The 16225-nt window shown below is 42.5% G+C and overlaps 1 protein-coding gene across 1 annotated transcript in view; it reads left to right on the top strand.

The window, feature by feature from the left end:
• The window catches only part of kcnh3 (potassium voltage-gated channel, subfamily H (eag-related), member 3), a 235867-nt gene that overhangs the window by 145426 nt on the left and 74216 nt on the right, over positions 1 to 16225 (top strand). Inside the window, exon 2 of the mRNA XM_049593955.1 lies at positions 2410 to 2643. Within this exon, the coding sequence (XP_049449912.1) occupies positions 2410 to 2643 (234 nt within the window). The remainder of the gene's footprint in view (positions 1 to 2409; positions 2644 to 16225) is intronic.

Below are 16225 nucleotides of genomic sequence, written 5' to 3' on the forward strand. Positions count from 1 at the left end.
TTGCAGAAATGTACCATGCCAATATTTTTCTGTTGACTAGGTTGCATTTGGTGCAAAATTGGCCCCTTTCTTTGCAAATTAGCTGCAAAAACAGCACTAATAACCACAAACTGTTAAAGTGCAATTATTAACATCTTTGGAGAGGTGGTGGTAATTAGAGTTGGGTAAGGGTTACTTTAAAAGTAATCAAAGTACTTTACTGCGTTACTTTTTTGAAAAGTAACCAGTTACTTTACAAAGTTGCTCCCTGAGAAAAGTAACTCGCTTTTAAAGTACTTTTGAATATTCTACATTTCCTATTGTCCAATGGACCACAGGGCGCTAAGCCTACATTTTTTTTGTCTCCAAAATTAAAGTTATGGACCACTTGCCCTTCACTGAGATCCAGTTCTCCCATCACAGCCGTCACTTTGACCAGTAGAAACACAGAACGATCTGCTGCCATAGACAACTGTATGACAACAACACCCCAGCATTTTTAATATTTCCTCTAGGGATGTTACCACACAGAGTAAAAGGGGGAAATGATGGTGTGAAACAGCAGAGGCACTTTGTCAACCCGCTGAGTTAACGTTACTGTCATTAGCATCAAGCTAGCAAACAATGGTACATCCTCACGGTCGGACATAAAGTACTAACATTAACAAATAGCGGCGGGGCTTTTACTCACCACAACTGCAGAGGCTCCCAGCTTCATTTGAAACAAACTACATTATAGACGCTCCGTTATTTATTAATCCCTCTGTGTGTTTATATATTTACTTTTTATCCGCTCCGTTGTCTTTCTAAAGTTAACACATAGCGCCGTCATTTCAAACTCAACACTTCCTGAATTTCTTTCATATTAAAAGCCCCTTATAACATGTGGACCATCGTGTAGTGTGTCATGTCTGTCGGCCAAGTCACGGCACGATTTTATGACTCCACAATCATGTAATGTGACATAGTGACTTTCAGAACGGCAAAAAGTCATGTAGTGTGTACCAGGCATAATGCAAGTCCTCCTGAGTCTGACCTGTCTGTCAGTGAGTCCTCCTCCACCTCTTTTTAGACTCCACCGTAGACAACGGCAGCATTTCTCCGACCACGTAGCGAGCCACAAGCTCTGTGGCTTCTTTCAGACTGACGTTATAAGAACCAAACGACAGCAGTTGCTGTTTTGGAGCTGAAGGGCCAGCGTTCTGAAAGTAACGGAAGTAACTGATGGCTTGTTTGAAAATGTACTTAAGTATTTGATTACTCAAACAGCAAACTAATGCGTTAGGTTACTCGTTACTGCAAAAAGTAATCAAAGTACTCTAACGTGTTACTTTGTTGTTATACCCAACTCTGGTGGTAACTGACACCACTTCTCACCGCACTGACAGACTATAATATTAGATGCCAAATATGGTTTCTCTTTGTCACCTATCCTTGCCTTAACGGAGGAATGTCTCTGCACCTCTTCATTGCTGTTAATCATCTTGCTGTGTTCCTACCGCAAAGGCAGCATTTATACTTTGCCACGTGAATAATTGCAATCTGACGCCAAGAAGGGCAGATTGCACTGCACAACTTCAGTGTTTGCACTGTAATATCATCATCAATATGTTTTGTGAGTCAGACCCATGTGGCAGCTTCCAGGGCTGAAAAATAAAGCTAATGCAAAAGTGCCAAAAACTGCAGTTCTTTGAGCGGCCACTTGAGGCTGGCTCCAGAAGACAGTCAGTCCCCATTGATCCCTGTGTAAAAATGCACAACTTTACAGCAGAAATAAACATGTTTACAGCCTGGTACAGGAAACAGATTCGGTTTTTGTAGATAATTTCAACATTCATGACAACTGCACAGTGGGCAAGTTTTTATATAACTCACCTGTTTACATTTTATTAAGGCTTGAAGTCACGCCAGGTTCAGAGCAGGGCTGCTTGAGTGACGGCTGTCTGCAAGTTGTGGTATTATTATTCTAAACAGTCTATGATCAGACCTTGAGACGGGCAGACAGCGGTTGGAAGTGATGCACAATTGATGGTGCAGTCCATTCTTTGAGAATTCACCCATGAGTTTTTAAAGATTGAGAATGGATAGTTTTTGGATTCAGCTCTCACCTAACCACTTAAACTGAAAATTTCTTCTTCAGAGTTCAGAGTAATTTACTCTCTGCAGGACTGTGAAAGTCTCTGTAGCATTCAAACCCTGGTTAAATGGAATTTTCAATGAAAATCCAAGATACTTTAACTAGAAATAGGAATGATGCAATAATAACAGTATTTCAACAAGCATTTGTGTTGAAGGTTGTGTATGAGAACCATAGCTTCATATTAAACATGTCAGAGTTCGCGCTGGATGTCTACTCGCAGAGCAATTCACAAATCAGACTTTACAGGCCTGAATTCTCTATTGATCACTCTTTTCTTCTTCTCCCTACAGACAGCAACTTTGTGCTGGGAAACGCCCAGGTGCAGTCTCTCTATCCCATCGTCTACTGCTCCGACGGTTTCTGCGAGCTCACCGGTTACGCCCGAGCCGAGCTCATGCAGAAGAGCTGCGCCTGTCACTTCCTGTACGGCCCGGAAACAAGTGACCGGTTGACGGCTCAGATCCAAGGAGCCCTGGATGAGAGGAGGGAGTTCAAGACCGAGCTGGTCTTCTACAAGAAGGAAGGTGAGACTGGACCAAGAATGTGTGTGTGTGTGCTATTACTCTTGTTTTGCGAGTCTTTTGTGAAGACCAACGAGGCTTAAATATTCATACAGTGTAAAACCAAATAATCTTCTCAGACATTTTTCACCAGCCACTTAACCTCAGTACAGAAATGAATTTACAGTTTGATATGTGGGGGCTGAAGAGCTGCAGATGAGCTCTTTAAGACTGGCAGAAGTAGCACCTTCATTTTGCAGGAGGTCATTTGATTCAACTCAATCTAAAAAGTCGATTTATTAAAGCCACAAGTGTATTTTTCAAATAATTCTTGTTGAGTCAAGTGAAAAAAGAATGTGAAGCGCGGTACACGGCGGCTTCCAGACTGCTGCCTAGACCTGACCTACCAGTGAACAATTTGCAGCAGTTTTGATTAAAGGAATATTTACATTTGTGTCAGTGTTTGCATACATTTATATGATTTACAATATCCTGGGACACCCCAGTGGATCACCTGGTAGAGCGTATGCCCAGTGGATGCTGACCACTGAGTAGCAGTCTGGAATAAAGTCTGACTGGCATCCCTTTGCTGCATGTCATCCCCTCTCCCTCTCCTCTCTTGCTCTCATCTCCAGACTCATAACAGTGTAAATATAAAAGCTTTAAAAACCTTAGAAAATCAGTTCAGAGTCCAGAACATAAATCTCCCCGCTGTAAGGGTCCCTGGCTGCTTGTCTTGTGTTGCCTCCATGATTGCACATACCCAGTGTTTTGGAACGACCTCCATCATGTGTGAATGCATGTACTCTATGCATTACTGAGTGTGGTCGCACATATGTGATGTCGCTCTGGGGCAGATGTGTGCAAGGTCGAGGATGGGGATGATATTAAATCAGGTGAAAGCACATTCCTACATACAGTGTACCATGTGGACCGTTACCGCTGCAACGTTCTTTGGAAACTGTGGCAGTGATTAGATCTAAACTAGAGATGAACCCTCCGGTTGTTTAATTGGGACGCTAACGGAGGATTTGCATCTCATAATGTTTTTCTGACAGAGCCAGAAAGTTTCATGGTGAATGTGAATCACTGCTGAGGATGAGTTTCAAAGCACCCTCTATTTAGAGGTGGTGAAATTTTCATGTTAAGTGATGTAGAGCTAAGTGTTCTGCCTTTTATTTTATTTTCTGATGGATATGCTAACTGACAGCCAAAGTGTTGAAACATGCTCACTGCCCACCCTTAGTCTCCACTGGTTTCTTTGCCACTCTGCACTGCGCACCACCCTGGTCAGGACGAAGCTAATGCTAGCTAGCTAGTTGTGCTGCTTATTCTGTGGTTACAGTTGTTCTTGCTGTTCTGGTGGCAAAACACCAACACATACATTCTCAGTCCGACCTCGTCACATGTCCACGTTTGGTCATGGACTTTCCACGTCCACATATGACGCCCAAGGTACCCTGGGTGTGTTGGTTGTTGACGTTCTGGGACGCCGTGTCAACTTCAGCCTGTTACATGCATTGTCTGTTTTCAAAATACACTTCTGTTTTCACAGGAAATGTACAGTTTGTGTACAGTTTCTTGGGTTTAGGAAAGAAAGGAAAGGGTTTGATTTTACAGTTTTACAGGAATCCCTCCCAACCGCCTTACTCGGACTTTTACCCGCTTAACTCACATTGTTGTCCCGCTGCGTTCGCCTGGTATCATGCCAACATGAAAGGACGTTTTTTTTTCGTCACTGTCTGATACTTAAAGTCACTGACCAAGCACTGGATTTTGACGACAACTTTGGAGTGAGACTGTGTTGGAAGGAAACTTTGTGCCCGTTCTCCGTTCTCCTCCCAGCTCGCCCCGATGAGCAAGCAACTTCATTTTGAATCACAAAACCCTCTCAGCATTGTTGACAATGTTAGCACCACTAGCTGTGCTGACACTGCTAACGGTGGTAACAGAGCTAACAGTGATAATATGGTCAACAATGCTAAAGGGGTTTTCCTGCTCAGAATGTAGCTGCTTATTCATCGAGGAGAGCTGGGGGGAGACCGGAGGGCGGGTTTCCACAGCAACACTGTTGAGTCACGACAGTCTTACTAGAGGTAATAGATATGACGATGGTAATAGATCTAGGTGGTACGCAGTGCAGTAAACTGATGAGTAGCAAAATTAAGCTATAAACCAACCTGCGAAACCCGTCAAAAATGTTCTTGGTGGTTAATCAATTAAAGGTTAACCGGGGCGTTTCTGGGAACAACTGGTCAGACTGTAAGCAGCAGGCATCAAAGGGGAAGCTACAAAAGTTGCAAACACAGTGCCAAATGCCAAGTGGACAAAGCTTGTTCCAAAATGAGAGCTGTTGATTTTCACTTTGTCAGGTGATATTGTATAAAAACATTCACCAATTATTCCTGCATAGTTCACACATTTAAGCAACATTTCCCTGGATGAATAAAATGGATATAAGACACACCATTCTAACAATCCTGTACGAATTCTTAAAGAAATCCTGCTGACAAACACTATACATCCCTTACATTCAGTGCTATGCCAGATTTCTTTTGTGCAGCTGAGCTGACTGAGGGAATGAACGTATGAATTACTGAGCCGTGCATATATTAAAGGGAACCATCGCCTTTTTATGTGCAAAGTCTAAAGAGCTTTCATCGAGCAGTGGCTGCCTCACATGTTTCACCATAAGAGAATCCACAACAATCAAATGTTCCAGCAGTCAGTCAGCGGAGTAATTTTAAAAGGTAGAAAACACATAAAAGTTCACATGAATGCCATCAGATGATGAACGTCTGAACTCTTGGTGTGGTTTGTCGAAGCCTTTGAGTGAGCTGAAAGTTTGAGAGACAACGAAACAGGAAAGTGAAAAGTCTTGAGAAGAGAAGAGAGCCATGAAGAAGAACAGCAGGAGAAAAATTCCTGCTCATTCATCCTCTCTTTATTAATTATTAACAAAAAGGGAGACAGATGAGTGAGGGCGTAAAGAAGCAAAGACCCAGTCCGCAAATACACAATGAGAGGAGTGGGAGTCACGTATAGATGGAGGAGAGACACAGGAAGTCATGGACACATCTGCTCCTCTGAGATACAAGGCCGTAACAAAAAGCAACACGGGGTTATAAAAGCCTGCGTCTCACAAACACACACAAATGACAAATTAGAAGTGTTTCATGCTTTTATCAGCTCTCCATGAGCTCACATTAGCATATTAGCTGTTCCCCAGGGGAGCAAGCAGAAGAATAAACACATTTATATCCAGTTCGCTCTCTCAGATCACAACGGTTCTCTCACCAACGCCTCGGGCACAGTTTTAAAATTGTATCCACCGCGAAGTACGTACTCATATTATATTAATATAAACATGATTTACAGGCCAATAAATAAAAGTGGGAATAAAAGAAAATAAGTAAATGACCTGATGATGGCTATAGATGAAAAGTCAGGTTGCAAGGCTGTACCCTGTGGAGTGTACTTGTAAACAAACAAACAAAATCTGTTTGTTTTTAATTGTGCTCGCCAAGTTCATTTCCTGCATGGTCCGCCGATGGGCGAAGTGGTACTTTTTTTAGCGACCACATTTGTTGCCACCATTGTGCAGATTTGCCAATGATCAGTGTCCTCTCACATCCATCGGGCTGACTGACCTGTTTTTTTTTATTTTGTTATTTAATAGTATAAGTTAGGGATATCAGTATTGGTTAATTTTGCTTTTGGTAGCCCGACACCCATCAACTGGGAACTAACTGGTTAATTTTTTAAGTGAACAAACACAAAATAATGTTAAATACAATTGTTCTTTACTTCTAGTCTGGCGCACCACTGACTCAGTGAGCTTTAGCACCAAAATTTAAAGAGGCAACAGATAGGATTCGGGTTTTTTTTAAAAACTTGGCGCCACCTAGCGTCAGTGGTGCTGCGTCGCAACAACCAACTTGACCGTGGGGATCAGAGATAATCAATAATATGGCGCTATTAGACTCTCTAAATTAAATAAAATGTAGGCTTTAAAGCCACCAGTATACCTCTATGTATATGTAGAATGAGAAGGTGTGTGGACACTCTACTAAATAAATGAGTAAAGAGAACGAGTAACAATTATCAGATTTATCTGAAGAAAAAACACATAGTAATGCAAATAATTATAGCAGAATGCACAGTACCAGTACAAACAGCTCACAGTAAATGATACCAATATGTCCAGTATCAGTACAAACAGCTCACAGTAAATGATACCAATATGTCCAGTATCAGTACAAACAGCTCACAGTAAATGATACCAATATGTACAGTATCAGTACAAACAGCTCACAGTAAATGATACCAATATGTCCAGTATCAGTACAAACAGCTCACAGTAAATGATACCAATATGTACAGTACCAGTACAAACAGCTCACAGTAAATGATACCAATATGTACAGTACCATGCACAGTAAACAGTAGACACAGTAGAATATACCAATATGCACATGTAAACAGTCCCCATTCTAGAATGAACGCCAAACTGAGTATGGAAACCATGTGCCGGTTGGAGCTCAAACTGAGTGGGAAACAAAGTCCAGTCCTCCGTGAGAAGAGAACAGAAGGAAGGGAGGGGGGTATCACTGTCCGAGGGCTGCCGTAGAATGGCAACCAGGATGTCAGCCGACCAACACTCGCTACCCGCTCCCTGGTTGCGGCGATTTGCGATGCTGGCCAGCTAGGAATGAACTAGCAGCCAGTACAGTCCAGTCCTCTCTGGTCTAGCTAACATTTAGCCGTGTTACTTACTGATCCATTAGAAAGAAAGCTAGCTGGACATGGGTTTTGAAGCCTCTTTGGTCACGGAGCTCCTCCATCTCTTGAACGCCTGACTGAGGTTTACTCTTGTTTTTCCTCTTCTTTTATCACTCTCCTTTTTGCTCTTCTTTGCCTCCTCACACAGAGGAGCTCCTTTTCTTTTGCTAGGCCGTTTTTCACTTGTCTCCAAACTTTGTCCATCTGCCATTGTGCTCCTGACTCAACTATCTCATGCCCAACTCCTCATAAGAACCAGCTCCAGTCCCTGATTGGCTGACCGACCAGTTTCACAATACATGACACATTTCCTGCCGTAAAGCAGATTTTTTCCGCAAAATTTCTGCACCGGTGGCAGAAGCTTATTGCAAAGATTGCAAAGCCACTAAGTAACCTATGTAAACGCTGATAGTCTGATTTTACTGTGGACACTACCCTGTGCAACCCACATTATATTCATCATGATATATTCAGGAAAAGATGCTGTCTGTTCCATAACTGCTTATCCTCTAGAGGGTCGCGAGGGGCTGGAGCCTATCCCAGCTGACACTGGGTGAGAGGCAGGGTTCACCCTGGACAGGTCACCAGACTATCACAGGGCTGACACACAGAGACAGACAACCATTCACACTTTGGGTTCAAACCAGGAACCCTCCTGCTTTTTTGGACTTACATTTATTGCATTGTGTACATCCATGTTTACTAGCTTGTAGTCTTCTTTGTTCTGCCTTTGTTGCTTTTCTTGGCTCATTATCGCCACCTGTCAATCAGTTCAATCCAAGAGGAGAGGTTCTCCGTGGTTTGCCAAGGTTTTATACCTGAACTGTGACCAGGACTTTGTATTTCTCTGACTCTGTGGACATCTGTTGATGAAATATATGAGAATGTGGTACTTACAGGTAAAACATGAGCCTAATGTAGGCTGATAAAGGAGTTAAGTGGAAGGTGGCTGATCTGCAGGTGCACAGAAGTGACACTAAGTGAGCAAGAGAGTAAATAATGTCTGTATGGAAGGAAAGACATCAGTGATAATGCTGACTTGTTTATTAAAATGAAAAATAAAAAGCAAGAAGTGATGAACAACTGGGGAATGACAAAGAATAAACCAAAGACTTTACCAGAATAAACCTGGTATACCTGTCAGTAATAAAGCTGTGCTCTAATCAAGTAATACATAATCAATATCTATTCATTCTTTATCTTTATACCATGCTTATCGTTATGCATTGAGCGGCAGAAGAGACGACAGTATGTGTTGTTTCAGTCCTGCCATTGTGTACCATGGTGTTCCAGTCAAACAGGGACAAATCCAGCCTTGATATGGCTGATGTTTTTATTGAGGCAATCCTCCCGCTTGCTTAAATGCATTATTTACACGCATGATCCCCTGTTGGGATTTAGTCTCGGAGTTGGAGGAAACAGTATGCAGTGTGCCACATGCAGCCCACAGAGTCACGAGTCAGAGATTACAGGTGGGAAACAGAAAACCAAAAACAGCTTGTTTTAGCCTGATTTCATGCATTTATGTAGCAGCCAGCAGGGGGTCCCTTTTCTCGTCTGACAGCATTATTTAAAGGCTGGTGATATTCACCATTTTATAGTGTCAACAAATCACATGCAAAGAACCAAACCAATAATAGATTGATCCTGGTAGTGCTGTGTGTGTGTGTGTGTGTGTGTGTGTGTGTGTGTGTGTGTGTGTGTGTGTGTGTGTGTGTGTGTGTGTGTATCTAGAGCCTCTGTGCCACAGAGCTCCACTGTTCTCCAAAAACTATTAGAACTGCATCAGTGAGCCACAGTGTTTCAGTGTATCTGTGCTGAAAATGGTCTGCAGCACGTGCAACATGTAAGGTGTGCATAGAACTGTGACCAGATTTTTTTGATTAACATCTTTATAAGGAATGAATGGACAGAGTCACAGAGTCACAGAGACACAGTGAGGGGATGTCTGAACCTACTCACACATTGTGTTATAATAGAACTTCTTTTTAAAGGATCCAGCTTTTGTAATTCTATAATTGTCTCTTATATAACACCAGGCTGGTGCAGTGCTTTCAATTATATGCTTCACATGTATATAATGTTTTTTCCTTTTATTATACAGAATGTGGATCCAAGTTTGTAAAGCTTGAAGAGGAGATTAACCTCAGTGGTTTAACTGCTCGCCTCACTGCAGTGATGTTCAGGTGGAGTGCAGCAAACACTGTTTATCTGCACACACTGCCCCCACCACAGTGACACAGACCCAGCTGAAAAATGGCTGTCAGTCCAGCACCTTTGGAACCAGCAGTAAGCCTTCAGACATGGTACCTAGACCCTCGGTGTGTTCAGACAGTCCTCTTAAATGTGGGCGGGGTTGTTGTCACTCACTGCTCCGTCCAGCACTCGCTGTATTTCCTCATCAGCGGTGACACAGATGGAAGTCTGCACCTGGTTTATCGTCCACAGAACGAGGCTGCACGCCCACATTTTCACAACAAAATAGAACAGGCTGCAGTGAGAGTCTCTCTCCATGGGATATTTCAAAATAGCAGCTTTGTGCATTTAGTCCTTCTCAGGCAAGCTCAGGGGTTTAGTGTTGCTGTAGCCCACAGGAAGTGAGGATTAGAATATATGACCTTCACATAATCCGCTCCAAATGAATCTATATTTTTAAAGTCATTACTAAAAGTGTGTGTCATATAAAAACTAAAGTGATGGTCAAAGTTGTCACAGTGAAATTTAAGGTGTGCTGATGGATTCACGTCATCAACTCATGCATTGAGTAACATTACAAGTTAACGTTCCACCTTAAAAGTTGCCGGCAGTCGGCCCAGTGAATGAAGTTATTTTTTCTCAGACTCCAGCTGCTGTGAGAGGCAGCAACACATCCTTTCATTTTATAGTTACAGTTTACTAATAAAACTCTCCACAGTATGAACAGTGGTTACATGAGCCTCAAAACCAGACACAACTCAGCCCTGAGCAGAGTGAGCGTCCTCTACTGACCAATCAGACTGCAGGGTTCACAGCTCCACCTTTTAGGACCAGATCTGTGTGCTAGGTACCCCAACAGAGGGGGACCAAACATGGGGACGCTAAGGAACGCTTCTGTTGGTACCATCCACAACTTTTACTGTGGAGACAGAAAAAATGCGTACTGAACTGAACTGAACCCAAATGATTGGTGGAAATGGGCCTTTAGTTACTTTCCAGTCCTGCTTTTAGTCAGAGACGGCAGTGAAACGCTGCTTTCAGCCTGGTGTAATGTTACTCTCTAAGTCTGTGGATTTCACAGATCTTTGAAGATCACAATCATTTTGCATCGTATCTTTTTACTGACTTATGAAACAAAACTGCGTTAAAACACAAACACTGATTTCATTCAGAATCTAAACATCTGCCAGACTCATCATCACAAAATCAGATGGTTGAAATGAGACATGTTCTGCAGCTGTAACAAATATGATCGCTCCATTTACAAAGCAGTCGGAAGAGTCTCATGTAGAGACGGCTTACGTGTCGTCTGCTGTATTCTAGTTTACAGTTGAAGCACGGACTTGGGGAGCTTTAAAGTGAATCTATACTTCCTGCAGCCTCCCTCTGCACACTGCACCTACTCACATGGGGGATGTGGTGAATTCTGAGGGTATAGATAGCACAGAAAAAAGCAGCGTTTCATCCAGGCTGAAGGGGCTCTGTGAACACAGTATCATTATAGCTGCAGGCACATGGAACCCCCGAATGTGAATGAATGGTCACACATGGAAAAGTTCTTGGAATATAATACCGTCTCAACTGTCCAGAGCAAGTCATTTCCCTTCATGTGTGAAGGGCTTGTGATAGTGAGGGGGACAGAGAGTGACACTGTGGGCATTTCCTTCACTCTATTCTCTGAGCCCCTCATTTGAAGTCTGTGTATGTTCAGCTCAGTAACTTGGCCCAGTATATATTTCACACAACATGCAGCAAATCACAAAGATTTAAACATAAGAGCTCAGCCTGCTTTCCTCACTGACTCACGTACAGTATACCTTCCATACAGGCTCTCATTCTCTGCAGTCTAATGCTTACAATCAGTGGCTGAAGTTACATTTACTGGAGCACTGTACTTTGGTACAATTTCGAGTGTGTCCATAATCTTCCACTTTATACTTCTGCTTCAGGGTTTTTCCTACATAGCCAGTAATGAGGTGGACACTATTGTCAACTTTCATCCTGCCCCCAGCTCTCAACAAAACTCTGACGAATGCCTTCATGGAAAACACTTCTCTGACGGCCGCTGCACTTTGTAGATTTATGTGGTTTGTAACTGCAGCTGTGGCATTACACCGATGTGGTGGCACTGTATCAAAATCAGCACAGTGCACTAAGAAAAGTGTTGCCAAAATTTCTTAAGGGGAAGAAAAGAGCCATCTGTTTTTGGCTGGCCCGCAGCAAAGTGGGTACCAGCCAAGCGGCAACCTCTAATGGCCACTTGAGGCTGGCTCCAGGACCCAGTCAGCCCCCATATATCCCCATGTTAAAGGAACAGTATAAGTTTTAGGGGGGCTTAGTGGCATCTAGTGGTGAGGACTGCAGATGACAACCAGTTGAAACTTTTCCTGGTTAGAATTTCTTCAGGAGGTTTTTATCGCAAGCTGAATTATCCACAGAGGGCTCCTCCTCTCCAAAACAAGCAGACCAGGTGATTTTAAAGTGTTAAAAACGCTAAATAAAGCAGTTTCATGGTACAAATCAGTGCATCTCTGACGCTGTTTGGCATGGCTGAGACAGGCAGCTGGTCCACAACATGCTATTGTGTGCTCACCTTTTTCTTATCCAGACATTCAGGAGACTTTTTCTGTGAGCCAAATGGGAGCCGAATTATCCAAAGAATCTCCTCCTTTCAAAGTCAAACAGACCTGGTGATTTACACTGGTAAAAACACTGAATAAAGGGGGTCTGCCCATTGGTCCGACAGCCCATTGGTCCGACCATATTAAACCCATTGTTCCGAAATCCCATTGTTCTGAAATCATCATGATGCCCTGTGGTTAAGGTCTGGTTAGTTTTAGGCACAAAAACCACTTGGTTAGGGTCAGGAAAAGATCATGGTGTGGGTTAAAATGAAAAAGAAAGTGACAAACACATAAGCCGTGAGCCTGCTTCACCTCAAGCCTTTTCCAGCTGACCCAGAGCCGGTCGCGGCGCACCATCAAGGCAGAAATACGCCCGCTGGGAGCCGTTCAGCACCGCGGAGGGCTCCCCACACAACCCCGATCCCAGAGTTAATAACAGGAGGTTATGGTGTTTCACTCTCTCCTCTCTATGACACTTGTATCTCGACCAGTAGCCTACTTTTGTTGTGTTGCTGATCCTCTATGGTACACAAATACAGTAATAATCACATATCGGAACAACGGGACGTCGGACTAATGAGAAGTCAGAACAATGAGAGGTCGGAACAATGTTACGGCACCGAAGAAAGCACTTTCATGTTACAAATACATGTATTTCTAATGCAGTTTGGCTATTGATAGGGAGAGGATAGACGAGGTGGTGAAGTTATTGAAAGGCACTGATGTGAGAAAAGCCCCAGGTCCTGACGGTATATGTGGCCGTACATTGCATCACTGCGCTGTGCTGCTTGGTGGTGTTCTTAAACATATTTTTCAAATGATAGTTGATTCTTTTCAGTATCCCAGTATGTGGAAAATATCTCATATTGTGCCATTACCGAAGAATAGTAGCCTAGGCAGCCTAATAACTTAAGGCCAATGCCCTCACTTCATTGATAATGAAAATCCTGGAGAAAATAATTAAGAATGAGATTCTCACAGCTATCGAGGGTAAACTCAACCCTCTACAGTTTGCTTACCAGGCTGGAAGGGGTGTTGAGGACGCTAAGATTTTTATTCTTAACGCCTTGTGTAAACATCTGGAGAAACCTAATGCCCATGCTAGACTGTTTGGAGATTTCTCCTCCGCTTTTAATCACATGCAACCTTGTCTTTTAATCGAGAGACTGATTTCTGATTTTAAACTACCACATCTACTTGTTTTATTGATTTTAGACTTCTTGACCAACAGACAGCAGAGGGTCATTGTGAATGGTCGTTTGTCTGACACTGTTGTAACTAATACCGGTTCACCACAGGGGTGCGTATTGTCACCTCTTCTTTATAACTTATACACTGACAGCTGCAGATCATCTTGTGACAGCAGCTTCCTTGTTAAGTTTTCGGATGATACTGTGTTGTTGTCTCTCCTTCAGGGTGCCCAACACAACCACGGTGTGGCTCTCCCTGCATTTGTAGATTGGTGTAAGGACAACTTTCTAGAGTTAAATGCATCCAAAACTAAAGAAATGATGATTGATTTTAGACGTAACAAGAAGGCCTTCACTGAGAGTGTCATAGATGGAGAGAAGATTGAAATTGTCAGCTCCTATAAATATCTAGGCACTGTGTTTGACAACCAGCTTAAATGGTTAACACTGAAGCACTGGTCAAACGTGGACAGCAGAGGACTCATCTTCTTCAAATGTTAAATTCTTTTTCTGTCAGCCCAGTGATTCTTTGTCGCTTTTATCAGTCCTTCATTGAAAGCCTTTTGACTTATTCTTTTATCTGTTGATTCAAAACCTGTCACTCAGGGACAAGAATAGCCTGAACAGAGTTGTGAAAATTTGTTCCAAGCTTATCGGACTTAAGCAGAGAGAGCTAGGTCCTCTATGGGAGCAACAGGTTCTGAGGAAGTCACACAGCATTCTAAGTTCTTCAGGCATGTTTTAGCAAGTGAATTTTCACTATTGCCTTCAGGGCGTCGTTACGCCCAACCTGCTTGTAAGGGTAATCGCTTTTCCAAGTCCTTCATCCCCTCTGCTGTCCGATTGTTAAACACATCCTTATGAACTGTATTGTGTACATTGTGCATTGTGCATTGGGTACTGTGTACCTCTATGTATTTTTATCATCCAGTGCCAGTATTGATTATTTTTAATGAACATATTTATTGGTGTTTTCTTCACATTTTAATGTAATTCATCATGGCGACTAACAGAATTTGCACACAGCTGTCAATTTTCTTTCTGTGTTCTATGTGTTATGTGTGTGTGTGTTGTTGTGCGAGCTGTCAAATGAAATCGCCCTTTAGGGGATTAATAAAGTTGTCTTGAATTTTGAATCTTGAATATTGCTGCAGGCGGCTAGTCCAACACATGCTCACGTGTGTTCACCTGTTTTCTCTGATAATTTAATATCCAGACATTCAGAAGGTTTTCACCAGAAGCTGAATTATCTACAGAGGTCTCTTCCTCTCCAAAACAAACAAACAAATCAGTGTAACTCCAACACTGCTTATTGCAGTTGGGCTTCTTACTATGGTGGCTGACATGAAAATGGAGCTGAGCTAGTGTTTGGTTCATCCATTTTGGGCTCCTGTAGAAACCTAGCCATAGAACATGGTGACCTCCATGGTGCACATGATCAGGATGGTACCGCCGCTACCTCATCTTGAACCAGGAAGAACCCTGTTTCTTCTCTACATTTAGGAAAATATTGGACATTTTACAGCACTACATTCTTTTAATAACATTAGTTACTATTTAGTTTGCAGATCCAGATTAATAATACAAAATATAATCAATTATGATGTAATACAGATTAAGATTAAACTTTTTTGAGCTCTTGGGGGAAATCCAAAATACACCCATCAGATAAAATCAGCCCTTACAGCAGAGAATGTTGGCATTATACGTTTCTGCAAACTACGGATATGTTACATTTGCCTGTTTCATTTGTGTCATATCGATGTTGCTGAAGTGATGTAGTATATGAGCTGACTTTGATCAGGAGGAGGGCAAGATTGTGGATGGTGTGTCACACAGGTGAGACGCCAGTCAAGCTGCAGACCACAGACCACAGTCCGCTGTTTGAGACCAACAACAAGACTGGTTGTTTTATAGCCAGACATCACTGCGTCTTCCAGCAGCTTTTTAGCCACCAAATGTCTGTTTTTTAATACCTGTTGCTGTGTTTCCAGCTGGAATAGTACCACCAAAGCAGGTTTTTTTTTCCGACATTTCCGACAATATTCTGAGCCAAAATGGATCAATGAATTAGCCACATAATAACATACAAGTGTAACGCATCTGTGGTTTGCAGAAACAGACAAAGCTAACATTTATTTTGGCAACTGGGCTGGATCAATTACATAAAGTAGTTAAAATTAGCCCCACATTTAACAGCTGCAACATTATGAACACGTTAGAAGGTTCAGTGTGTAATATTTATGGGGACTGCAGATTGCATCCAGCTGAAGGCTCTGGCCAGAATTCCTTTTGTGTTCTTTGTTCAGGAGGTTTTTACCACGAGTCGAATTATCTGCAGAGGTCACTTCCTCTCCAAAACTGACCCGATGATTAAAACCAGTAAAAACACTGAATAAAACAGTTTCACATAAAACAAATCAGTGTTTCCTGATGAACTCATCATGAAGGGGCTGCTGAGTACTTCCTCCACCTCAGCTTACAATGATCTGATCTCTGTCACAGACACAGAAAATATGTAATGATAGACTCACTCTGGTGTTGACCTGTGTATTCCACTTGAAATGAATCATACCAAATTACTGATCATCCAGGTGGGTGTTTAATTATGTTGACTCGGCCTGCTGATACATGTTCACTTTATCTTGACTAAAGGAAAAGACCGAGTGAACCTCCAGTACAGTCGGTGACATTACAGACACAAACACACTTTGCCAGTGAGCCTATTTACCTTCCTGACACTTTATTCACACGGTGCAATTGATGCACACGCCTGCAACGTGTTGACTGTGGGGAGTAATAGACCTGCCATGC

This window comes from Epinephelus fuscoguttatus, linkage group LG13, assembly GCF_011397635.1.
Source record: "Epinephelus fuscoguttatus linkage group LG13, E.fuscoguttatus.final_Chr_v1".
Taxonomy (NCBI): domain Eukaryota; kingdom Metazoa; phylum Chordata; class Actinopteri; order Perciformes; family Serranidae; genus Epinephelus; species Epinephelus fuscoguttatus.